At 36.8% G+C, this 27,748-nt stretch overlaps 1 protein-coding gene across 1 annotated transcript in view; it reads right to left on the bottom strand.

Annotated features, from left to right (window-relative positions):
• The window catches only part of CACNA1D (calcium voltage-gated channel subunit alpha1 D), a 166,893-nt gene that overhangs the window by 80,849 nt on the left and 58,296 nt on the right, over positions 1-27,748 (bottom strand). Inside the window, exons 4-8 of the mRNA XM_058844779.1 lie at positions 25,314-25,453; positions 21,422-21,564; positions 19,897-20,049; positions 18,897-19,093; positions 6,518-6,621 (exon numbers count right to left, since the gene is read on the bottom strand). Coding sequence (XP_058700762.1) covers positions 6,518-6,621; positions 18,897-19,093; positions 19,897-20,049; positions 21,422-21,564; positions 25,314-25,453 — 737 coding nt within the window. The remainder of the gene's footprint in view (positions 1-6,517; positions 6,622-18,896; positions 19,094-19,896; positions 20,050-21,421; positions 21,565-25,313; positions 25,454-27,748) is intronic.

The following is a 27,748-nucleotide window of genomic DNA, read 5'->3' as shown; positions in this document are numbered from 1 at the left end:
ATGCTGCATCTGCAGCACAATAGAGACATCACTTGCAAAATAAAGCATTGGATGGGGACTAATCTACATAATCTCATTTACTTTTGGTAATAACTAACCTACTATATAAAATTCAGGGTTTATTTCTGTTGCCCAAAAATTCCTTGTCTCCTAGCAGAAAGATGATCTCATTTCTCTGCTCAGGCACAACACCATCATCATCAATGGCTGTTGAGGCAGAAGCATATAAAATGCAGGGCTTGACTTCATGCTTCAATAGTCTGGGGTAATCATGTCAGATTTTTCTTTTTTCAGCAGAGTGAAATAACTCCTGCTGGTGTGCATCAGTTGGAAATGGCTTGATGCAACAAGGTGGAAGTGGCAGCAGGGAGTGCCTGCTGGGACTCAATTACATCTCCCTGGTTGTCACACCTTAAATTACAGGCAGGATCATTTGAACCAAAAATCCTAAGGCAATTTGTTGAAATGCTTTTGGTATACTCTTCCTTCTCTCTGTATATTCAGATATAAAAACTAGAGACACCTATACCAGCCCCTGACCAGCTGGAAGCCTTTCCCATGCTAAAGGCCAGGGATATTTCATCAGGGGGCCTGTGCAGCACCACGAGAGTTGCTGAAACTCCTGTGCATCTCTAGGCATTGATGATATGAAGCAAATGGGTGATTTTGATAGCTAAGCATAAACCAGGACACAAATCCTTCGTTAGCCATATTCCTGCCCTTTTGTGTCACTGCAAATGCAGTGGGAAGGAGAGTGAATCTCCAGCAGTACAGAGCTCACTGCACACAGGGTCTGGTATGTGGAAAGTGTTAAGCTAAATCTATATGTAGAACTGCCACCCAGACATCCCAGACTCATTTATTCACAGAGAACAGTCACATAATAACAAAAATGTACTCACAGGAGTACAGTGTTGGCCACCAGACTTGCATGAGAGGTTTCACACAGTGGTAACCATACCAACCAACAAATCAGCAGAATCAAGTCAGAGAACTAAAACTACTTCAAGTGTACAAGCTAAGCACAGACAGCAGCTCACAGCTGGGTGTAAAGTGTAACAGATGTGGAGAGACATAGAAAAGGCTAAGTAACATCACATCTTTAATTATAGGAGATTTGTATACATAATTTTCACCCCTTCTTTTAGGGGAAAAAAATTCACAGGCTGAACACTAGAATTATTACTGTAGGACAAAACCAAAAAAACCCAGCAGGAATTTTCCTTGAGCAAGGAACACTGGGCTCTTGCTGGGGAAATGCAAACTGGTATTACCTACCCATGGCTATCTCTGTGCAGTTGGTTAGTAGTTAGCAAAATGTGCATTCAACAGCTCCAGCAGCAGCTCTGAGGAGCAAGGGCCTGTACAGCCTTACTGTGCCAGGGTGCCCAAGGATGCTACAAGACCATCGGTAGGAACTGACAGATAGGGAACCATTTGATAGAGCAACAAAGCTGAGATCTGATGCTTCAGACCATTGTTAATTAGATCTGCATATTAAGATGTGCCCCTTCTCAAGACCCATTTGGATCAGGATACTCTGGACTTCTAGGAAGAAGAAGGGGCAGTTCTGAGCACAAGACCAAACATTGGGATCCTGACATTGGGATGTGCCCTCTCAGTGGAGTTTCTGAAGCTTCCATGGTTTGTTCCCTGCCAGGGGCTCACAGGCAAGCACCCCATGGGACTAATCCCCAAAAAATCTTGGTGTGGTGAGTTCAGACAGGACTGAAATAAAATCAGTTCCCTCCAAGTTCTTATTCAAGAGTACAGAACTGTCCACGCTGACTTTAGTGGTTTCTGTCTAAGGCAATCAGTTATTTGCTGCTGTATACAGCTGAAAGTATTTTCTGATTAATTATTGTTAGTATATTCAATTGACTGATCCAATATAACATTTCCTTGTTTTTTATTTATGTGAGTTTTTATTTTCACCAGGACACAGAAATTAAATGAGCTTGCTTCAGCTTATAATTTCCCGAGATCTACAGCTGGAGTCCCTCTCCTTGTTTTTAATGTAGATTCAGTTTATCTAAGGAAGGAGTTAGATTTTCAGCAACAATTTTTATTTTATATTTTTCACTAAGGCCTTCCTGGTGCTGTGAAAAGGAACACTGTCAAAAACAGTTAATTTTCCTTTTGCTGAAAGGCTATGGATGGCAGTTTACTGCCATTTTCTATTTGGTGCATCATTATTCAAATGTCTTTTTTCTATGATTTTTTCCATATATACTGCAGACAACAGTACTTAGGTGTACAAGCTTATCTGCACCAAATGTTATATTTTATATGACATTAATTGACAGATATTGCTGGGAGACTGGGGTGGATGAATACACACACTTAGCTTTTAGAATCACTATGTACACACATTGCAAATATTACTAGCAGAAAGAAATTGAAAAAGTTAACATTCACTTAGTAACCTGCAAGATCCCCTGTAGGACAATGTAAGGACATGTCAAAGCTTATGTTTTGGTGTCCTTTGGTAAGGTAATAAATTGAACTTATAGATTTAATAAAGTGTGTTTGAAATAAAGTGAATAAAGTGTGTTTTGTTCCCATGGCTACCCAAAGAAATACCAATGCCTTAGCAGAAAATGCCTTAGCAGAACCCATCTCCTAATGACAAGGACCATCTTCAGGAATAGATTATCATGCACCATTAAAAGCCATGCCTCTTGATAAATAAGTTTTGAAGTTTTATAATTTATTTCCTCCGTTCATAGCAAACCAGTTTAATACATGCTGAATTACTGACATGCCTATTTGAACTTTTTTTTTTTTTAACTTCAACTTTTTACACTTTCAGTATGGATGAGTATCTTCATCCTACCCTTTATTTGCTAACTTTCTAATAACCTTAACCTTGTAATTTCTAACTTTCAATTTCAGCTCACTCTTTTGCACCAACAGCCATGATATGCTCTGGTCTTCTACACTGGAATATCTGGAGGAGGCCTGTCCTGAGCTCCCAGTTTCTATGCTTAGTATTTCGTGCCTTCAAAGAATTCACTTTTAGAGTAATGCAAATATTCCTTGTGTCTAATGCAGAGTAAAAAGAGCTTTTTAGAGTTTGTTTAGAGATTTTTGAAAAATCTGAATTAACTCAAGCCTATGAATTCTCTCCATCCTTGTTATTCAAGAAAATTTCTTAGGAAAAAAATCTCCACAGTCAGCTGCCGTGCAGAAATTACAATATGTACCACATGCAAATTCCATACACACATTGTTTCTATTCATTTACACTATGGATGTTAAAAATATTAACTGTATTTTTAAGAATATCAACTTCTGCAGGCAAGACTGACACGGATCACCAGGAAATACTCACCTTCAGAAAGAGCTAGATGGAAAACAAAAGATCTACCAAATCATCATTCTCATCCATTTTATAGTATCTAAATACATCAAACATGCAGTGCACAAGAGGCATTACAGAAATACAAAGGGGCAGATGGTCACAGAGTAACAAAGGAGTGCAAAGAGAATAACTGAATATTTTAAAACAAAAAGCAGGTCAAAAACAGCAAACAGATTTAAATGTGCACGGCATAACCTGATATAAAGGAAGTAACGCTTTCATACAGAAAAGGTATTAGGCATTCAGATTCCACTTTCAAAATCTGTATGCAAAGCCATGCTTTTCAAGTAAATGGGCATAATTTTTACTTTCTTGATATTTGATTGGTTTTGTAAAATTTAACTTTATCTGTAGATGTATCACAGACCAAGTTTTTGTGTTATGAAGAGCACAAAACATAAGAGCCAATAACTTTTAAATAGAACCAAAAAAAGTATGTGTTATATATTCAATACTTGGCTCAGAATGAAAAATATCTTTCTACTAAGAAAAACAAAAACATCCTTTGGATTTTACTAGTACATCAAATAGTATATCAAAATACTAGTAAATAAAAAAAAATCTGTAAAATTTAGACTAGACTAGTGGCTCTAAACAGAACATATGGGGAAAATTTTTTGTATACAACTGTCATATACTGATCAAAATAAATTAGAGAACCAGTATTCCACACTGGCCCTTGTTTGTCAGAGTTTCAAACAAGTATGCCAGGACATTCTCTTCACTTCTGTTCCAAACATCAGTTTGCTATGATTGGTATCTTTTAGGAGTATCTCCTTCAACATTCTCCTTGCACTTTCAATGTCAGTCTTTGGTGATATTTATACAGGATGTGTCTCAGCTCTCCAGTGTCATTGTCTTCAGAAAGAAAACAAAAAATGGGAGTTTTAGGAAGGTTCTTTCATGTATTTAGGGCAAACATGGATTCAGACAATTCATCAGGCAACCCTGAGCACTCAATTGACCCTGGCTGACACTGCAGCAGAAAAATAAATTTAGCAATTAATGGCTTGATAAATGTAAGGAAAGTTCATATCCCACTTTTCACTGCCATTTCCATGCACTGAAAATCCAAGGGAAGCCAGCAAGGATTGTGAGGAGCATTAAAGCTCTATGGATCACACAAAACCTAGAAATAGGTGGTGATTTCTTGTCTGCCAAAAGGAACCCAAGGACAAGGGGACATCTCTTCCCTCTACTGGAATGGCAGCTAAAAAACTACTCCATATTCCAAAAAATATATGCATCATAATTTTGAAAACTTCACACAGTATTTTAACATATTAAATCAAATGTTAAGCTGATTTATGAGAGTATCTCTACATTTCCATGACTGCAGGAAAAGAAATTAACACGTGCAACAAAACACCAATTTTGGTGTCACTTTCCCTGTAAATTTTTTTTTTTTAAAGACAGAAAAATCTGAAACAAATAACAATTTGAGTCATGGAAGGAAAAATAGGAAAATTCATTATCTGTTACCAGACACCTTTTACAGGACAGGAAGAAAACTAATTGGTGCTTGTGATGTTCTTAAGGGCCAGAGAAGGAACTGTGAGAGCCTAATCCTGTAATGACTTCAGTGGAAAGGGCAATGCACACAGCAATGTTAGGTAACAGCATCAAAAGAAGAAATAAATTACACTATAACTACACTCATTTATCTGTCCATCTTCTTATTTCATTTTCCAGTGTGGCTGAAAGTTGGCCCTCAGTTTTGCAACAATGTTCACATTTGTCCTTGGATAAAACAAAGCTGATATGACTGTATAAATCTTGGAAGGACGAGATTAAATCTAAAAATCAGCAGTGTTGTTTTAGCACTACCATTTTTCTTTTAAACATCTGCTTTATAAAGCAAGTCTGACAGTAAGGTAAAACTATGCTTTCCATGGTTTCCTCTGTGCAACAGTAATCTATCACAGATAAATGACTAAATATTTTAAAAAGCACATTGTAAAACCATTCATCAAATAAAAGAGCTCTTGTAATGAAGTTACATCAACACCTGGAAATCTTGTTTGCTTATCTGATTTCCAGGAATATAATAATGCCTTATCATTTCCTTCAGATAGAATGGATCCAATGTGGCAAAACCATGAGCGGGGCTGCACACACTATCAGCATCCTGACAGCCCCAGCTGCACTGGCAGGCTGCTTTCCACACAAGGGAAATTTTTCTGTTGGCTGACAAGGATGGCACAACTTGCCTGAGACTGCCAGAATAATATTGTTTGCTGTATAACTAAAACCTATATGTACACAGCCATAGTAATTGTCTTTCCAGTGTTCAAATGGTAGTTGGATCTTTCATCTATTTATCCAAAAATATCTTTACCATAAACTGGAGCTTCCCAAGCTCAAGTGTGTTAGAAATCAGGAAATGGCAAAGGAAATAGGGCTGTAAGTTCACATAAGGAGACTTTGTAAAAAGAAAATCTGGCAAACTCTTGCCACAAACTGCAGTTTTAAAGCACGTTATACAGCTAGAACTGACATGGCTTTAGTTCTTGGCTGAAGCCTGGAGTGCACAAACCAACAAAAAGCTATGACAAACCCCACCACTGACAGCTATATGAAATTGATATATTATTATTGATAAATGTATCAGTTCCTGGTGCAGGTTGTCACAGCAGTTCACAGCTCTACAACCCAGGAACCACTGAACACTGTGTTGGGGTAGTGCAGCACACTCTGTAAGACAGGTCTTGATGCACCTATTAAAAAGATTTTGCTGTATTTTGAGCAAAATATGTGATTGGTAAACATAAATAACATTTGAACTGCACTATGACTATCTGAAGAAAAGCAAAATTGGTCTTTCAGAAAAAGACACTTGTATATAACAGGGAAGAACATTTGTAAGGGTGCACCACCCATCTCTCTGCACAAAATCTTTTTCCCTGCAGGAATATTATAGAATAAGGAGATTAGTGCCTCACTGAGTGAATATTTATGGCAAGCATGGTGAACGTGATGTCAAGACAGATACAGGCACTCAAATCACACAGTTCAGTCCAAAGAGCAAACACTGCTAGGATGACATAAGAATCTCAAGTGCATGCACAAAAGCCATTGCTGAGAAGCTGGAGTAAATGCAGAGGCCATCTTACAAGTAGCAGTAGCATACACAATGTTAACTCAACTGCTTACCCACTAAGTACACCAAGAACCAGGTTAAGTACGAAAAATGAGCCAAGGATGATAAGACTAACAAAATAGATCCATGGCCACTCACATCCTATTGCATCATTTACCTGTAAAACGCAAGGAAATAAGTTATGATTCAGTCATTCATTAAACAGCAGAGTCCTTTTTGCAGCTGCCAGATCACGTAGGTTCGACACAAAGTTTATGGCTTGTCCAGATCTTTAAAAAATGAATGAACAATTGTATAAATTTACGTACCAAAATGTTGATGTAGATGTGAGGCTTTAGAGGATTAATTGAAATAACATCTAATGAATGCATGAGAAGTGTTAGTCTTATTTTATAACTTTGCCAAAAGGACATGAAGAATATGTGCTGATAGGTCTAAACTCTGATTTTGGTGTTTGTATGTTATTTATATGAGAGCTACAGGAAAACTTTTTGTGCTGTAGTTAGTGGAGGAAGCAATAGAAGTTTACTGAATTATGTCATCCCAACTGAAGTTTCACCTGTATGAGATAACCTGTGTGTTCATGGCAACTGAATTCAGGACTCTGCCTTCATGATGAAAAAGGTGTATGCTTACCCGCTCAATACACCAAGAACAAGATTTAGTACGAAAAATGACCCAAAGATGACGAGACTGACAAAATACACCCATGGCAATTCAAATCCCATTGCATCATTCATCTGCAAGAAATAAGATGATCTTATAGAGTAGATCACTATATTAACAGCAATGAAGAGTCAGAGAAAGGAGAATTTGATCATTCAGGTCAGATAACATTCTATTCATTCCTTCAGAAATCAAAGAACAATGAAAGCAAGAAGGCAGTGGCCACATCCACTTTGCAATTCCAACACAAACCCCAAGATGAAATGCTGAGCGAATCTAGCATTTGGATCAGAAATATTATCAAACAAATGGAGCATTGCAACAGTTCTGCTCTTAAAAGCTGAGAACGTGAACAAAATTTAAAGACCAATTAAGATGATGATCACAAAGCATATTGAAATATTAGGATTTTTAGTTCATGTATATCCTATTTACATGAATCATCATTTGAGAAAATAAACAGCAATGTGTATCTCAACAAGCAGTGCTACTTTTTGTAACATGGAATTACCACAGTTTTTCCTGAAATAAAGCAGTCAAATGCAGTCAGACATTTTAAATCAATTAAAAATAAATAAATAAATGAGAATGAATCTGTACAAAAAGCCAGAACACAACTTTAGGAAAATGAAAATTTGAAAATAAATTTTTGAAGCACAATGGAAACATTCCAGGAAAACTTCTGAACATAAGTTATATCCAGATCAAAGTTGAATGAAATTTAAAAAGTTGTTGCTGATTTTTTTTTTTTGAGGTTGCAGTCCCTGAGCTTTCAATGCCCTCTTTATAGACTCACACAAGGTTTTCTATAAAGATATCTTCCACTTGCTATTCTTAGCCAGCTCAGCATACTATCCAGGGATGGACTTCTGAAATACACACGGAGATATAAAAATACCGAGTCCGAAAAAGAGATATTTGGTTTTGTGTGTAGGATTCAGGTGCAAAAAGAAATTTTGATAAGTCACAAAAATAATTCTGATGTGAAGCTACTTGGAAATGGCTCTTCTTGAAGAGGAATTATTCTGGCTTTTGCACTGGATTCTTGTTAAGATGCTTTATAGTCATGAAAATTCAGCAGACAATAAAATTACATATGGTACTGTAGAACAAACTATTTGCAAATCTGTTTTCTCTTCTGTGAATGTCATTGCGTTTGTTGTATCTGAAATTCGTGATTAGGCTTTGAGCTCTATTGACAGTAAAGTTTGACACCTCTCCTTAACATCTCTTTTGGAATAAACCTACTAAACATGGGAACAAATATTTTTCAAAATTACTTCTTCAATTTTTTTCTCTGTCTTTTAAATAAATATAATAATCTCAGTTTCTGCAAGAGGGCCCTGTGGATGGTTAGACAGAAGCATTAAGTCTTTGCAGGTTGAAGTCCAAAGGCACTTCTCTCTCATGGTGATCTGTGATAGCACCAGTTTATACTTCAAAGTAAAAAAACCTCCTAAGTAACCAAACCAGGTGAGTTTACACAGCACCTTTCAAAAGAGTCTATATATATCATCTTTTAAAATGCTTTTTTAATTGAACTGACGTACTGAAGATTAAGTTAAAGTTTATTTAAACTTTAAGCTCATCCAAAAAAAAAAAAAATAGAAAACTTGGAAATACATATTTGGTTTGGATTTTTTTTTCCCTCTTCCAATAAAACTGTATTTTGGAGAAGCTGAAATAAAAAAGGGTTATAGCCATTCAGCAAGATTGGGATCATTACCTTCAATTTCAGGAGATTCCAAGCTTTCATCGTTCAGTTCTGCAATATTCATATGGGAAAATCTTTCACAGTGCTGCTGTTATACCTACTTAGTCTCCTGGGCAGAGCTTTCAACAACCCTTGGCACATCAGGGGCTTCTGTTAAGGACAGGGGCTGTGAAGTTTTGGGTTTTATCACCCAGAACCATTCTGTCAAAGCAAGTCCCCTGCATTTGAGAGGTTTTAGCAATGAAGCCCCAGAGTTAACGTGTTGAACATCCCATTGCCCAGACTGAATTTCTGCCTCATCCCAGTGGATGCTGCCCTTTGCAACTTCATTCAAGCATAGGCATCTGGCTTAAAGCTTTAAGAATAATAGTTCCTCAATTTTTTTTTTAAGTATATTCATTATTATTTTATTACTTTAGAAATGAGTTTGCTTCATAGACTTGACTCATACCATACAGGCCAAGTGTTTCTCTAGCAGTAATTGATCAAGCAAACATTTTAATTAAATTTCAAATACATCTGAATGCATTTTGCATCTAACAGCCATACAATTAGCAGACAGTTGTTTCCAAGTCACCAGAGTTCAGAATGAAGACAAATTCATTTGGTTTGGGTGCCAACATTTTTCTGCCATGTATCATTTTGAAAAACCTGAGATTTTCAATTTTACTTTGAGCAGAACTCCAAAAACAGAGCTCTGGCAGTGACTGCAATAAAACTCCATGCTCTGTTTTTGCTCATAAAGAGAACATTTTCAGGCAGCCAGGCATTCTGCTAACTTAGTTACCCAGGAGCAAAGCTGAAATTCTCATGGTCTGTCACAAAGGCTCTGTTAGTAGGAGCAGCTGTAATTTGCATTCACTTCTTAATGTGCAATGTATAAAAAATATTTCTCATTTATGCAGCTGGATTTTAAGCGAAATGTTTTAGGGTAATCTATCTGAGACTAATGCTTCATGAAGCAAAAATTGGCAACTGCAGCTAACCAGTACTAGAAGAAATGCCTCACTTTGGGCAAATGCTGAGTTATTTCAAAAGCATTCCATAACTCAGGAGCACCTGAACCTAGTAGAACACCTTGGAACTAATCTAAGATTGAATTCCTAAAAACTACTCAACAACTTTATCATTTAATTCTAGATACAATTAAACTCTAATCAAGTAATGCATTGTAATTTCTATTCATGAAGTAATATTTCAGATTGCATTAATACCAGAGATCAAAGCACAAAAATAAGTCCTTTCCTTTCGGAAAACTTTGCTGCTTATTTAATGCATGTCAAATGGCATTTTCCATAACTTCCATTTAAAGAAAGATTAAAGGAATTGATTTGCCTTCTGATTAAAAACTGAGACAGAGCCTGGTTAATATATGAGAACAGGAAAATCTCCATCCTCAAAACCAAGATATATTCGTTTGAAGGGATTAATGCAGACTTCTCACCCAAAGTGCAGAATAAGGAGCTAAAGACACAAATTCCAGATGTGCTAAAGCAACACCAGGAATTCAGGGAGATCTCACATCTGAAATCCTCAGCAAAATGTCTGGCAAGAAACTCCTGCCCTATGGCTCAGGGATGTTTTGTGCCAAAGGAAGTGTCATATTTAATGGCTCTCAATGGACTTGTTCTGTCTTTTTGAGGCCATGAGGCTTTTAACGTTCAAAACACCTATGGCAAGGACATCACCAAGCACCATCCTTCTTGCCCTTTCTCATTTTAAAGTTCTAGTCTTACTTTTTGAATGTCAGTTCTCCACAGTTTGTCCATCACATCAACCAGAGGGCAGATGAGATAATGGACAACACAAAGGACAAAGATTATTCAAATCTCTTCATTCACCATAATACTAGAGGTGCACTACACATTATTCATTTGGCTTACATGTACATGTTGGTAAATCTTCAATCTTGAGGAATTATCTTGAGCTGATTGGACAAATTTGATACAGTCTGAAACTGCCTCCAGTGACATTTGGATGAATTATCTTGTGAGTTGTGCTGTATTGGAGTCAACTATCATTACAACATGGCATAAGTGATCAGAGACCAAGACTGAAGTGAAATGGGAAAAAGTCAAGTTTACTGCAGATATAGCCCTTATTACACAGCAGCAGATGGCAAACTTCAAGCTAAAACATCAATTAGAAATCATTAAAATCTCATTTATCCCTATCTGTGGTAATTGTGAGTAAAATCCTCATATGCAATTGCATGCAAATCAAGGTCTTCACTTTTCTGTACACCTGGTATTCTTCTATTGCAAATTGTTGTAAACTCAATTTGCAATCAATATAAGCTCTGCCTGGGGTTAATGATAAAACCTCTAATTCTGCATTTGTAACATTACAGACACAATGTGCTGCATGTATGAACCTATTTTGATTTTCCACAGTGTTTCAAACCCTCTTAAATTTGTTGAATTTCATAGCTTGGGTTTAAACTTTGCCTTCCTCTTTTCATAACATGCCAACAGACACATAACTAGAGGGTTAATTCAGTGCTGCCTGTAATCTGCCTCATCATCTTCAAAATTGTTCAGACTGACCAACTCAGTACCTTGACAGGTGTAAAAATTCTGCAGACATCAGTATCTGGTGAAGTGAAACTATTCCTGCATTCCTGGAAGGATGGAAGGGAGGTTCACAAAACCCCAGATCAGCCTATTTATTCTACTCAGTGAAGAGTACACCAGAGAGATTTTCAAAGCTGCCTGGCTTCAAAGGTTTTGTCCTGAGATATTCTTGGCTGAATTGGAGTTAACTTAAAGCTGACTTAAAACAGGCTGTGCTTTGAAGCACAGCACTGTCCAGGTTGGTTTATAAAAGCAGGGAATTTTATATTCAGTGCTCTGGAGTCAAAGCACAGATTTCCCTGACATTGTCCTGGCTGGACAGACTCAGCTTTGTTGTGCTTCTGACACAGAATATGGAGATGCATTGGTGGGGTGTGCACTGAGAGCACCCTCTCTTAAGCATTTCAGCTCAGCAGCACCTGGAAAAATGAGACTTCCATGGCTCAGGCATCAGAGTAAGCCTAAAGAGGAAGAAATTCCATCAAGAAGTGTAAAGTTGTCACGGGACCTAGAGAGCCTCATAATTGCTTAATCACCTCTTAAATTTGGCCTCTGTCTTCTGCATGTAAACTGTACTGTGCAGCTGCATATCACATATAAGTGATCCTCTCAAATTAAACCTCAACTGCTTCAGCTTAATGAATTTGCTTTGATCAAGCTCAACAGACATCATTTTCTTCCTTCTGTTGGTTTCATCCATTCTTTTATCCATTAAAATTTTGGTATTCCCATAAAGCATTTACTCTTTAAAACAATATTGTTTGTAAATTTTTACTATGATTGTTTGGAAATGAGTTTAGATGCCAGGTCTTTCTTTTTCATTCAGACACTGTACTGTATCTAATAGTATTTTAGCTAATTCCTGTTAGTGGCATTCCATTAATCAGCTTACTGTCTTTAACTGGGAGGAGAGGATGGGCAGAAATCAAGTAATTGTTCCAAGGAAAGCCAAGATGTCAAACATGACTGTTAAGAAATTGTTTTATGTTTTTCAGATAATTATGCATCCTTGTTTAATCTGCAGAGCAGATGGACAGGACCCTAACAAAATTAAGAGCACTACCTCTACAAAACAGTAACCCAGAGAAGGTTTGCTGTTGAGCATTTTGTTTAACAAAATCTGTATTCCAGATATAACAAAATCCAAGTGTTTGACTCTGTCATGAATAACAGCATGTTAATTTCAGATTAATAATTTGTTAATAATTTGTTTAATAATAATCTGTACTGCTCAAACTAATTTCACAAAAATTTATAAAACCTATGCATAGATTTGGCTTGTTAAATCTAAGGGCTCAAAAATCTACTGAAATTAAGTAACGAATGAAATACAAAAATTGGATGTGTTTAGTATTTCTCACATACTGGATACAAAAAAATACAAGTACAATGCATTTACTATTCAGATAGATGATGTAAAAAGGTTACTTTGGCTTATGCAGCATCAACAAGCAAAGCCTCAATACTCATGAGGATCTGAATTTATTCACTAAATTGTTATCCTGGGACAGACCAGGAACCAGGATTGCTGTAAAATAATTGTGGCAAAGTTTTTGGAAGAAACTCTAGCTGATGCACTAGTGGAGTTCTTAGCACTACCCCAAGTTTAGCCTCTATTTCAAATCCAGCTTCAACTCAGTTTTATTTAAAATTTCTGGGGAGAAATAATAGGTTCTTCTTAGTATTTGCAATGATCTGTGACAAGAAATTAGTTCCACGCTTTGACTGCAGTACAGGTCAGCAGTCAGCTGAGGCTGAGATACCAGATATCTTGTCAAAGTCAATCAAGTTCACCTCATGGGAAAGATATTTCCCTGTGAGTTAGTTTAAAATCCTCCTCTGGTGGGGTCTTTGTGTTAAGATGCTAATTGGAAAAAAAATTATACTATAATCACATATTATGAAATTATATATATCTCACATCCTTTTGGATCCTAATGCAAACTTTTAATCTGTACATTCCTTGGTTTGGTAGCTCTGTTTGCATGTCTGAATTGATCATTCTCTTTTTTCTATTTCTGAAATTAAGTCCTATCTCTTTGCAATCCAAAACTGGATGCTTCAGAGCTTTTAATAACAAGAGACTATAAAAAGGTAATTAGCCCAAATCATTATGTAAAAGGTAGGGGAGTTAATCTTGATTTTTAACATGAAACCAGATTCAAGCAATTTACACTCAAACAAAATATTCTGCCTGAAATCTCTGGCTCTTTAGGGAGATTCATGCAGTATATTAATGCTGTCATCCAAAATTTTTATCACTCTTCCCCCAGCTGTACATCATGTGTTAACTTTCTGCCTGTGTAGTCATGGAAGGCTGGGAGCTCTGTGCATGCAGCACATGGATGCCTTTGGGGATGAGCTGACTTGTTTCACTCCTGAGCCTCCCTCAGATGACCTGTGAGTGGTGCTGAGCAATGCTAGCACAACAGCACTAAGCTTTCCCTAGGCACTTGAGGGGAAAAGGCAGGAATAAGTATTTTTGAAGACTTTTCAGACATGTTTCCTCACAATTTTTAACATAGTTGAATATTTACAGTTTACTGATTTACAAATGGAAAAAAGCTGTGAAGCATTCTTTGGCTTCTCTCAGACAATAAGCTGAAATTCACTGCTGACCAGCATTGTTTAGATGCAGGGACATGCCTTCCCTTTCTGTGGGTGAAATGGGACTAACACAACTTAAATCACCCTAAGTAGCTGATTCCCACTAGCTTCTTAAATCATTAAATTCAAAGTTCTAGACTATTGTTGCTTATTTGACTCTTGGTCACATTTTTGTAAAGGTATTCTTAGGAGACTCCTTGTCAGCACTCTGATGACAGTTTTGATAATACTTCAAACATATTTTCCAGTTTTTTGTTTGTAGCCTATTAATACATTTTGTGCATGAGCCAGGGAGTTTTCTTGTGTGATATGTACTTGTAAAACATTTGCTTGTGTTTAGGAAATACCTTTGGCTGCACATCAGCTCGTTTCAAGTACGCTATATCTGAGTCTACCTTTAAATATCCTTGAACAGGAGAATTCTAAAAGGTGTCAGAAGTAGAGATTGAGCTCCTGACCTGATCTGACTGACATTGACACAGTGGCTGTGCAGACACTTCAGCAAAAGTGCATGTAGACATACACAAGAGTGCAGCACAGCCTGAACAGTCTGTGTTACAGAAATGATGGATTTTTCTCAGATGTTCTAAGATGTTTCAAGGAGTATATTGGGAAAGCTTAATTTCTTAAACAGGAGACAGGTTCCTAACTGCACCTTTTTTTGTTATAAAAGCAGAGGAAAAATGAATATATGTTATTATCAAAAAAAGTAGAAACCGTTTTTAAAAGTTGACATATCAGTAAAAGGTATATTTTTAAGGTATAAAAACCTGCCATCCCTTTCCTTAAACCTTCTATGAATTTTAGGTATATTTTAGACTGCCTAGACATTTCAAGTAATGATCTAAGTATTTTAAACAAGAATCCTTCAGCAAATATCTTGTTAACATATCAGTAGGTGTGTTAATAGGCAAAACCATGTAAGACAGTGTGTCATTATTCAGCAATTTTAGCTCGAGTGCTTCAATCTCAGAAATCTCCAGATCAATCTGAACAGTGTTAGACAGTTACTAGAGAACTGGAGAGCTTTAAAATTGAAGTTGGCAATGCAGCATCTAACCATAAAATTGACCTAGTCATTAAATTAAAATTCAGTAGCCACTAATACATTTGTCCCATCTTTGAAGGAACTATGTTGGCAATCCACCCCATGAAGTACTTGTTTCTCAGAGGCCCTGACCATCTCTCCTTCAAGATAGAGTTGGATTATTCAAGTGCAGTAAATCAAAATAACTTTATTAGAGTGACAAGAAGAATAAAATGTGATCATTTTGGTGCTCATGGGAAAACTGGGGGTTTTGCTGGCAAGTATCGCTGCTTGTTACCTGTGTTCCCAAGTATCAAATGAAGCAGCTAAAATTACAAAGCAATTCACAAAATACATGTTTGCCATTAATAGATTATACACCGAGATGTTTCAAAGGCATGGGAAAAAAATCTGGAGCCAGATATGCAAATGGAGATTCAAGTTCTGCAATTCCTCAGAGCTTGCTAGCATAAACTGGAAATGAGGTAGAGAGGTGCTCTCAGCTTTGGAATGTGAGCCAGAGTATTAAAAACTTGGGCACACAGAGGCTGCCACTCAGCTGATCACAAGAACTGCACCAGGATCCCAAACTGAAAGCCTGAGCCTCCAGTGAGGGCTCCAGAGGAAACAGAAAGGACCGTGACTGGGAATAAACACGGTCCCAATAGAAGAGGAGGACACACTGTGGTGCACAGCCACAAACACACAGTTTGGGAGCACACGTGCTGCACTGGCTGCTGAGAACAAGGACAACACCTCTTAACCTCTCAATTCAAACCTTCACCACTAAGGAGTCGTAGCTTCGTGGATAAACCCTGTAATGCCTGCTATGCAGTGAGTTACAAGTCAGAGAGAGTAAAGAGACCAGAAGACACTAAAACCCAGCAGGACATATGGGATTGGACACTAAAACCCAGTAGGACATATGGGATTGGACACTAAAACCCAGTAGGACATATGGGATTGGGATGCAAACTGGTGAGCAGTAGAATGCCCACCTGAGTCACGACAATCTGAAGGGGGCCCAGCAGCAGCAGAATCAAGGCCTCAACTCGCACCAGAGATGCATAAGAGAAAAGTTATTATTGGTGCTCAGAGAATTTTCAGAGCAAGTTGACTGTCATTAACCAGGTGATAACGAGCTGTGCCAGTGAGTGCTGTTGGAAGCTGTCATTTTCAGCTGTCGTCCTTGCTGACAGAATGCCGCTTAACACAGTGCAAAATATTGCACAGATTTCACCCATACACATTACACCTGCTAGCAAGAGAAGCCTACATAAGTTTATTTCACTGTTCACACAGTGACCAAATGAAAAATGAGGATTTTGTGCAGTTTCTAATATTCGTGGGTTTGGTTTTATTTGTTTTGTATGAAACTCATTCAGTCTGTATATTAATAACAGAGTTCTAAGTAAAAAGAAACCCACCAAATCCATGCACATCGAGCTAAAATGGCTTCCTCATATTCTTTTCTTACAACTTGGTATCCCCCTAATGCTTTTACAATTTTCAAATGAATTTCCTATTTTTAGCTAAATCTACCCCAGCTTGATCCAGTGATAAAATTAAAACACAAATTGTCACTCCTCTTGTCCTCAGCAAGTAATTTCAGTTTGACAATGGGCAACTTGTTTGTGTATAAGATAGAAATAATCTGAATGCATAACTTAATTATATAGGCATCAGTTAAGACAGATTCAAAAGCCACCTGAATATCTGACTTTGGCTGTATTTCACTAGGTCAATAAATATTTGCTTCACTGTCTAATAATCCCAAAATCATTTGTAATAAAATGAAAAATGATGCCCAAGTACCTGTAAATACATTCTACATTGGAAACTCCTTATAGAGAAAGAAATAAAAACAACTTGCATAGTTTTCAATTGTTTATAATTTTCTTAAACTTTTAAATTTGTCTGATCATGAAAATATTCAACATCCTATTTTAATGATTTTTTTCTGCTGTCACTGGAGACTCTGCAAAGGTTTCTAAAGGGCAGCAGATTAATTGGGGCATCAAATCCCAGGGGAAAAAATGTTTAATTCTAAGACACTAAAATTGTTTCTATATGTTTTATAACAATTGTATTCTAAACAGAGCAACTCTCCAAAGCTTTTATATCCATTTTCTTTGAAAAAAGTTGGATGAATTGTCAGCTCCTGAAATGCTGGTTTACTTTTGCCTCAAAAGATACTAAAGGTGTAATTTTTTTCTAGATAGCCATGGCACACCTTCACTTTTCAGGAAGAATTTAAATAATTGCCATCGCCACGAACACAAACCATAAAGCACATATTAATTCTACATTCACACAGTCCCCTAGAAAATTATGGAGAGTTGGAGTGCAAACTCCAAGGAACTGAAAAACCTTTACAATGGGAAATCATGCAATAGCCTATATGTAGCCATACATAATTGTTATTTATTAGTGTTGAAGGTTTGTCTGTTTCTAGCCAATTCTGTAACTGATAACAGACAGTGGAAGAAGACATCCATAGTTGCCTTGTTTTTTTGTCTTTCAATCCTAAAAGAATGTCATTTTACCACCTTATTATCTTTAACAGTGATAGTCTCCTAAAAACATTCCATATTCTATACTTCAGTATGACAGATTTTATCTGAGACTACACTCTGTGCTATATGTTTTACGAAGAGCTTATTTCACCTTGATTTGCAACAAATGACTACATAAAATTATGTGGTCATTCACTGGGTAAAACCACATACTTAAATGCATCCAGTACTCCCCAACAGAGGCACTATTGGTAAATAATTCCACTTAGCCAGACAAACTTGAACAAACTCACAAAGTGAGTTGCTCTCAGCAACAAAACCTAAAGTTCCACTAAGATACCCCTTGAGATAACTCATCCCTTTTTAACAGATCCTTACCAGTAATCATTTTTCTTTCTTCCATACATATTTTCTAACATTTGAACTGTTACAATTGTGGTTTTTAATAAGGTCCTAATAGCTGCAAAGACTTACTGCTGAGTACCAAATAACACAGAATCCTCTCACTGATGTTCAGCACCTGTGAGAGGTTCCATCACAGACTTCTTGAATAACCTTGGACAAATCACTCATTTCAGATATTGAGATACTCTGAGGTTCACAAAACTTAGACTGGAGTGGGGTTAAGCAGAGACATGTCTATCTGTGTTTTTAGGTGACTCTATTCCTTTAAAATTCTCTGGGTTCATTTTCCTCCATTCTTCAGTTTTCCAGTCTGTGTCCAGCTGACTGTTGGTGTTGCAAGACTCTGGAAGTACCATACCTTACACCAAAGGAGCATTTAAAGATGAGGATTTACACAGTTAGGTTTTTGAATACCTTTTGTTGCTTCCATGGAGATGATGTCAGTGCCACAGCTCCTGTAAATCTGTAGTTTCTGAATGGTTAACATGATTTTCAGTCCCCATGGCAAGCAATGTCAGTTGAGAGCTTGCATTGTTCTAATTTATGTTAACATTGTGAAAAATTCTGCACAAATACTGCAAAAAGAGAGCTCTTAAGCCTAATCAGTGAAGACATACTTAATATCTGTAGGCTCACACGAAAAAATGCTAGTCCAAAGGACATAAATGTAGTTTTACATTTATCCAAATGGAATAGGCAAAAAACCCTTAAAATAAGCAATGAATAAATTTGTTTCTAAAATGTCCTTTTAGCCTGAGGAATCCAGTAACAGGCTGTGACTGAAACAAGTATGCAGCCAAGCTTGTCTCCTGCAAAACTCACCAAGATTTCCTGTTGATGGTACCATGAAACACAGCTCAATCCCCGCTTGAACAGAGAAGCTTGCTTAAAATCACACAAAAGCTCAGTGATTTATGAACTTACCCAGTACAACACATCAGTCCATCCTTCCATGGTTATACACTGGAACACAGTCAGCATTGCAAATGCAAAGTTATCGAAGTTGGTTATGCCTCCGTTCGGTCCAACCCATCCACCCTTACATTCGGTGCCGTTCATGACACACTGACGGCCGTTCCCTGAGAATGCACAAGGTGCTGGATCATCTTCAACTAGTATATCTGGAAAAGGACCACAAAAGCAGAGCTCTGAGTCCTCAAGTTTTCATGAGTTACCCCATCACATGAGGAAATATCAATGCTGTTGTGAGATAAATCCCAATTTCAAGCTGAGAAAAAGCAGCACGTCAGAGCTTTGGAGCTTTTAGTCTCTCTCAGATCTGGCCCTTACAACCTCAAAAATAGGTTTTTAAAAATAAGCAAGCAGTGGAAAGAAGCACAATATAATAATACATAGTTTCTTAGAAGCTCCTCCTGCTGATTTTTTCCTTCTTCACTGCTGCTACTTCACATCAACACATGGACCATTAAGGAAAAATTGATCTAATTCCCACACAGAGTCATCTTCATTACTTAGCTGAATAAAAAGCACCTTTAGCCACCAGGTAGGATAGTTTCACTCTTTCAAAGTTCTCCTACAACACACACTTCCATTTCACTATTTCACCTGGACAGAAGAACACACATTTCAGAACTGCACTCCTCACCACACTGCCACAATCTGGATTTGCCCAGATTTAGTCACCCTTACTTTCTTCACTACTGGTATATCAGCTACAAGTATCAGAAATGAAAACCTATTCAGAGCATGGTCCAGCCTCTAACTGGCTTGATTTTTTTGTGACTTTGGTATTGGGTTTCTTTTTTTTCATTTAATGCACTGTACCTAAAATTGTGAGCCAGTATAAACTGGGGTTAAAACTGCTTTAGTGCTTTGGCCCCAAGTTTTACTTCAAACTGAAATCCCACAGATTAGAAAGAAAACATCATCAACAGTTATTATAATCAACAGTTTAATGACTTACCTGAATCAATAAGAAAACAAGATTTGTGCATTTTTCCAATAAAAAGTTCCAATCCTATAATAGCATAGATTATGATTACAAACAATACCAAAAGGGCAATATGGAGGAGGGGGACCATGGCTTTTATAATGGAGTTCAGGACAACTTGTAAACCTAAAAAAAAAAAAAAGAGGATACAAGATATGAACCATATTTCTACATCTTACTCTATCAAATTTTATATAATTATACATTATTTGGACTAAATTATACAGACATGCAGAGACAATCAGATTTTTTTAAAAAACATCTACTACCCAGAACCACAAAACATTCCTGTAACATAAAAATCTTTGTAAGAATCTAAAACTTTCTGTCTAATTAGTTCCTCTGTTAATAATATTTATATCATAGAAGTCAGGGCTTGAAATGCGTCACAAGAATCTGTGGGCGCTTTCATAAAGAAATGGCACGTAGTCAGTGTGTGCCTGTGGGTCATCTTATATGACCTTTAAGAAGTTCTGTGCTAAAACTAAAACTTTTTCTTAAAAGTGCACTCAGCCAATTGTAGAACTGTCTTCTTACCCTGGGGAGAAAAATATAGTTAACTGGGAAAACACACTTCTAATCTGAACAAAATTATTCTTTCATCATTAATCCCTTTCAAAACTGCTCTATTTTTTTTTTTTCAATTAAATATTTATCCAACTTTTGGCTTTACCAAAATGAGCTAATCACAGACTAATAAAGTGCCAATGAGAATAAAATATGACTCTTTTTTATCTTAATAGACTTCCTCTCTGAGATTTCATAGGACTGATTCTGTCCTCACTGAAGCCCTTTTGCAAAAATCAATCACTTCCATGTTACAGTCCATGATATAATAAACACAGAATTAGCTTTCTTCCTTTGAATGCCTTGGAAAGAGCTGAACTGGAAGTCATGAACCTCATATAGCCCAAATAGCTTCAACAATCAATAAAGCATTAAAATAAAATAGGAAATATCAGAAAATTCAATTTCTTTCTTAAACAATACTGTTCTACTTTTGAGCTTCCTAATTTATCTGTTAGCTCTGCTGAGATAAACAGAAGGCACTCATGTGCATTGGAGGGGGCAGGAAACACAAAATGTGTAATGTGCTCTGGCATACACATACCAACATATCAACTATTTTAGGACCACCTACACTTTCAGAGGCAGGGGTTTAGAATAAAAAAATAAAAAAAAAATCCAAATTTTATTTTCTGGTGTATTTGCATCTTAACATGTAATTTACTTTTATATAAAACTTCTAAAAAGGAAGTGTATTCCCCTGTCTGCTTATTGAACTGTGTAAGGAGATCATTCACTGACTGAATTCACAATCCCTCGTTCAACTTGAAATAGGCTATCATTCATCTTGAAATTCACTTTGTATACATATCCAGATAACAAAAACTCAGCTTTATCCCATCTCGTTTCTGCAGTGTCTGGAAGAAGACAGTTCAATAACCAGAGCACTCACATTCCTGATGGCAATGGAAATAAAGAGAGCAGAGCTTACTGGGCACTCCTGATACAAGTCGGAGAGGTCGCAGTACACGAAAGGCTCTTAGGGCTTTGACATCAAAGCCACCAGGTTTGCCACCTGAGTGGCTGCCACCGTCTGTTTCTTTGGTTAATTGTTCCAATATTACACTAAATAATCTAGAAAATGAGATGAAAGGCAAGGTCATCACTATCCATTTACCATGCAGTCAAAGGTATTACTTCAGAAATTAGTTGAACTGCAGATCATTCTGCAAAGCTGTTCAGATGTCAAATTGAGAGGTATATTTACACATTAAATCATGACAGACAGAGCTATGAAGCGCAAGACTTTATAATCCCTCTAGAGAATGAGGATCACACAGTTTCCAATAATTTAGCATTCAGCTTATATACACATTTTGCTATTTTTAAATAAATGAAGCTACTTTGCCACTTTTGTTCAAACATTTTAGCTTTAACATTTGGAGAATTAATCTTCCCTTTACAAGAAGAAATAGATAATAACTAAAACCATCTGGTTTAATTTTGGTGGAATACATGAACTCCAAGTAGCACAGCAGTGCAATATTCTACATACAGTCAGCAGAAACTGAATATTTTAAAAATAATTAGAGTTCACCATTTAATAACACCAAAAAGATTTGTTTCTTACACATAACACCTCTGAGGAAAAATATATTCCCAGATGGCTCATTTATTATATTGTATTTTTTTCCCTGCAGAAATGAATTAGTCATTTATTAGAACAGTTTGCAAGACAAGACTTATTTTGCCTTCCCACTTTTAGCAGCAATTTAAAGTGATGCATGTTCTTGAAATTCAAATTAATCTTAGGTTTATTTTAGTTTGGAGCTCCATCTCAGATGCATGGGTTTCTAGACTGTCACTAGACCACACAAACTATATTATCCTTTGCACGGAGTCTGCAGTTCTATAGTTGCAGAGCTGTACTTCTCCTGAAAGGATTATCAAGTTAATAGAGTTTTGCAATCATGAGAAGTATTTCACACTTGTAAAGGATGCCTGAAATGTGCAGGGTTTTAGTTTGGTCATGAAAAGTTTTCACAACTCTGGCTAAGAACTCTGTCATGCTGGGCAGTTGCTTAAAATCATGTATTATTTAATAGGTTGCCTAAACTAGATTATTGAAGGCTTTACCCTCCCCCAGTAAGCAGCTGACCCACATCAGTCAATATCCATCCCTAGACTGCTTCGTTCTGCTCCAGAGAAAAACTCAGCCCCAAAAACTCTACAGATGTCACAAGGAACATCAGCAGCCCACATACTGTTACACCAATTCCAGGCACTGAATACCAGGTCCTAATTCAGCCCTACAATTTAAAAGAAGCATAATTGCAGGAAAACAAACACCTCAATGATTTCAAGAGTCACTATTTGTCCTCTAAAGACAGTCATTATTGACAAGTCTTCTGAATCAAGTCCTGAATTCAGAGAACCTTTCAGCCTGTCAGTTCATACAACATCCAGAAAATTAAAGGGCAGGAGCTATGAAAGCTTTATCTACTGGGACCTTATTCTTTCACAGACATCAGTGGAAATTACGTGAGAGACCAGTAAGGTAAGTAGACTACTCAAAGTAATTTGTACTCTGATGGGTTACGGAGAGAAGTGACAAAGAGTAGAAAGTATCACATTCACAGCTCTGTCTCCAGCTCTGCCATTTTGTGTTGTCCATCTGAAAGCAGGACACATGTCATTCCTAAAAAGCCATTAAGGTATAAAACTATTGATCTTCTTTATTGAAATTTACATCCATATTCCTCTACAGTTTACCAGAGTTTAAAGGTTTAATTAAGATTTGACCTTAAAAACATCTCTACATGTGTTTCCCTTTTGCTTGTAGATCTATTTCTTTAGATATAATTAAGATTAATGCAATTGCACTGCTACAGTTTCTGCTGAGAAAGCAGATTTCAATACATTCGATATAGGACATCATGGCAGCTCTTTCAAAGCTATTAGAATACCTAATGAAATTTCCCATTGAAGCTAGTCAAATAGAATCAGGTCCAGAAGTGATTCCATATCCACCTTGGGTTATATATGAAAATCAATTTTTCACTGGGCTTTTATGTATTAATTAAATAAATGGGACTCATGCTTGCTTAATCATGCAGGTTGTGTTCTTACTGAAAGAACAAAAACGTTGCTCACAGTTTTGTCAGTGTGTGACATGTTAGGAAAGGTCCACCTTGTCTTACAGGAAGGCTGATGACAACCTGCACAAGAGTTTATATTCCAAACTTTTGGATTTGAATTACAACTTAATTTTAGTGTGGTATTTTAGGCACTGATAAGATATAGTCTTTTTCTAGTTGTATTTTCAGCTAATTCGGTGTGAGTATTTGACCTAACTACATTTAGCCTCCAATAATGAGTGTTTGAGGAGTTAGTGGAAAATTTTTTAGTTATCATGTATTTAGGACACAGCCAAAGATAGAGGTCATGTTAATTAGACTGCTCCAGGGTTACTGTAACTCCGTGGTCACTTGACAAAAGAGAAGAGGTCTATTCAAGTGACTGCTTGGCAAGGGAACAGAGCTCGTGTGTGACAGTCTCCAACCTGCCCACCAAGCTTCCCCTTCAGGCACAGAGACCAATCTGTTGAGAATGACCTGACCTGATGAAACATCTATTTATACACAATTTTTAGTCCTGTACCACAACTGCCTGCTTGCCAAAGGACTGGCCCAAATACAACCTTCTCAGTAACATTTAGTATCTCATAATCAAATAGTTACAAATCAGGAATTCTTATATTCACAGTACTTCCCCAAATTTAACAACGCTTTACCACAAATTCCTTTACTTAGCATCTCTTTCTTTCCCTTAATGCAGTGACAACTTAAAAGCAGCACACACTCTAATTTCTGAGCCTTTTCAGTTACAGGCAGACCTTGATGTGGTTTGAATTTAAAAACAAAATTAGAATTGTGCACTGCAAGCCAAGGTTGTGGTTGCTACTACATACAAAGTTATCCATGGATAATGCTCTCCATGTTCTAGATAATAAATACTTTAAGAAAACAAAATTTAAAGTTCTGATCAAACAGTTTTTTAACATAATCTCCACAACATTTGGGAAAGTGGTGAATAGTTACTCTCAAGATTAATTCCCTAGATAAATGAAGGTAGGCTCTAATGAGGTAGCACAACCACTGACATAGAGCTCCTGACACAAAAATAATTTACAATAAGTAGGTGGATAATGTAAGTTCCACTCTTCTGAACCAGTATAAGGCCCTAGCAGTCCCTTCTCTGGGGCAAAGAACAAGCTCTGAGGTTTCCTGGTACAGCAAGGTGCACAGGGTAAAGAACAAAAGGCATTTTTAACATATATTCTAACCCAGGCAAATCAAAATCATATCTCTATCTGGGGCCTGACATGCAGCACCCAATTTTACTCAGATTTTGGGAATATCAAGGAATCACTGTTAATTCTGTCTCCCCAACCATTCTTCTCCACTTTGAAACATGTGGGCCCTCCCAGAGGTCTTTGTGAAACAGATGAACTCCACATAACTGCAGTGAAGGGTTAAACAAATAAGTAACAACGTGTGGCCCTTAGGAGATCAGCATATGGAAAGACACCAGGAGTTTACCTTGAAAAAATCAGATGGAAAAGTTTCTGAAAAACAACTCTGGAAATCTCCAGCAGGACTCAGAATTCCCTGGGAACTTCTACTATAAATGCAATGCAGTCTATAGCCACAGATAGCACTGAAAACTTTAGGACTTTTTAAATTTTTTTCACTCATTTCATTCCTTTACTCCAAAGAAACAGAAATCCAGCATAGGCTGCTACTCATAGCCAAACAGGCCTATACCTACCTCACTGTAAAGAAAATTTTAAATATTTGTATAATGGAAGATAAGCTACTTACCCTACTATTACTATTACAAAATCCAATAAATTCCATCCGTTTCTAACATATGCATTGGGGTGTAATAATAATCCATATGCTATAATCTTCAAAAATGTTTCAACTGTAAAAATTATCAGGAAGGCATATTCTACTTTTTCCTGTGGAAGACAAAAAAAGTACAATGAAAGATAATGAATGTAACAGCTCTTTTTACTATTGACAATTTGCAACAAGTGGGTACTGATCAGCACTAAGGAAATACCTTCATGGTAGTTTATTTCACAGGTTTTAATTGCATAACACTTAATTATAACTGTACTGACAAGGTTTAATTACATAATTGCACAAGTTTTTCTTATTTTCACATTCTGTGAGGGAAAAAAAAAAGCTATTTCTGCAAACATGGAAGCATACTGTACCTGTGCTAAAGCAAACAGCCCCATCCAGGTCGATAGGATTCTCTGCATTCATTATAACCAGAAAATGCTGTAGAACAGAGCCCTGGAAATATCCTTGGAAGGATATTGGAATAGTATACCACTTGGAAGTTGTATACTTCCTTTCAATATTCAAAAAGTTTTAATTTGTTAATATTTAATTTTACATTATCTTGCAATTTTTAATCTTGAATTGACTTATTCTTCCTTCCATATGACCAGAATTTCTTTAAAATACCCTACTATATTTGAAGAAATTTTAAGGTACTGTAAAACCACCTCGTATCATTGAAGCTCCAGCATCAGATTTAATAGTTCTTTTAATGTTATTAGTTTCTGCATTTTACACAAATTCTTATTTCAGAGCTATATACTGAATACCTTTTCCTAGCTTACTAGATAATTTAGAAAGAAGAAATCCCCAAAAATGTTATTAGTATGTTTGACTTGGTAAATTGTAGAAGTCACCACTATCAAAACAGAGCAGTTAGCATCTCCTTTTTACCTTCAGATGAGATTATTTCATTATATTCTATAACATTTTGTTTACTTATCTGTTGCTACTCAAATATTACAGCCAAGAATAAAAGGCACAAAGAGTATGTTTCAGTTTTTAAACCTGTTCAGGAACACATGATGCTGCTCATTTATCACATACAAAGTTAATTACATTACTATAACCACTCAGGATTAGTCTTCTACTATCATTACTCAAATAGACCACCAACACTACACACAGAAATACATTGTCCTTATTTGTTACACACAAAAATACACATTCCTTATTTGTCACACAGCTTGGCACTTTCATACACAACCAAAACAAAAACCAAACCTTAATAATTTGCAATTTAAACGAAGATCTTGATATTCTTATGTGAGAATCTTTAATTTGAGCAGCTAGATTTCTTCTCCTGCTAAAAAGGCCATTTAAGATAGTTATGTATTTGATGTGGTATATCCAGTTACAAATCTGACACTGGTGATTTAATAGAGTCACAAGATTATCAATAAGCTCCTCTCCAGATCTTTACCTGCAACATGCAGCACCCAGACCCCTGTGGCAGGTAAGGCTCTCCCACTGCAAGGCAAAGAATTCCAGGATCTCATCTCCTGCTCAGCTCAGTCCTATGCCCCTGCTCTTATCCCCTCTTTTGAGTACACTTCATTAACACTAAGGAGTTCACCCAAGGCTCCTCAGCTATTTTCCATTTTGGGTGAGATCTTCCAGCCCAGTGAAACCAATGGACGTCCTCCTTCTCCTCTAACTTCCTAATACTTCTTTCAAAATTGTCCCTTCCACTGACCCATCACCAATCAATGAGGACAGTTGCTACATAACAAGAGTGAAGTGGCCTCACACAAGAAAGGTGATTGTCTTGTGCACCAAAGTCCACCAAGATCTCTTTGTCTAGAGAGCACCACAGAGATTACAATAATATGAATTATCAGCATTCCTGAGAAACACACTCAGAAATGCCTAAATACAGGAAATCCTACCACGCACACATTCCACAATAACAGATATTTCTGTCTCCCTGCAAACAACTAAATTTGCAGCTTAGTTATAGGAAGATAAATAACGTAGGAAAACATAAGGAAGACAAAAATATTATGGTTGTCATTTGCCATGGGCAAAATATGTATCAAAATCATAGTAGTAAAAGAAAATGTGAGACAAAACATATATGCTTCATCTATGCCAAATTTCAACTGCTCCTTCACTTAAAAGGAACACAGGATCCAGGAGTGGATGGGACCCTCTGAGCCAAAAATAACATCATGGATTCCTATGTCCACAGTCCTGTTTTATAGGCAACCATGTAATTTAACTCCATCCATTAACGTACCAGTTCCATCCTAAAACCCATCTTTGCTCTTCACTGCTCCCCTTCAAAAACTATTCCAATGCTCTTCTGCTCTTTGGGCTAAACGCCAGCCCCAGTGCCAAAGTTACACAACTTTGTTAAAGGTCACACAGCCCTGCAGCTCACTTTAATGGGACAAATCTGAACA

Source organism: Poecile atricapillus, chromosome 9 (genome assembly GCF_030490865.1).
Source record: "Poecile atricapillus isolate bPoeAtr1 chromosome 9, bPoeAtr1.hap1, whole genome shotgun sequence".
Lineage (NCBI taxonomy): Eukaryota > Metazoa > Chordata > Aves > Passeriformes > Paridae > Poecile > Poecile atricapillus.
Note: the sequence above shows the minus strand (reverse complement) of the source record. Positions and strands in the feature narration are given on the sequence as shown.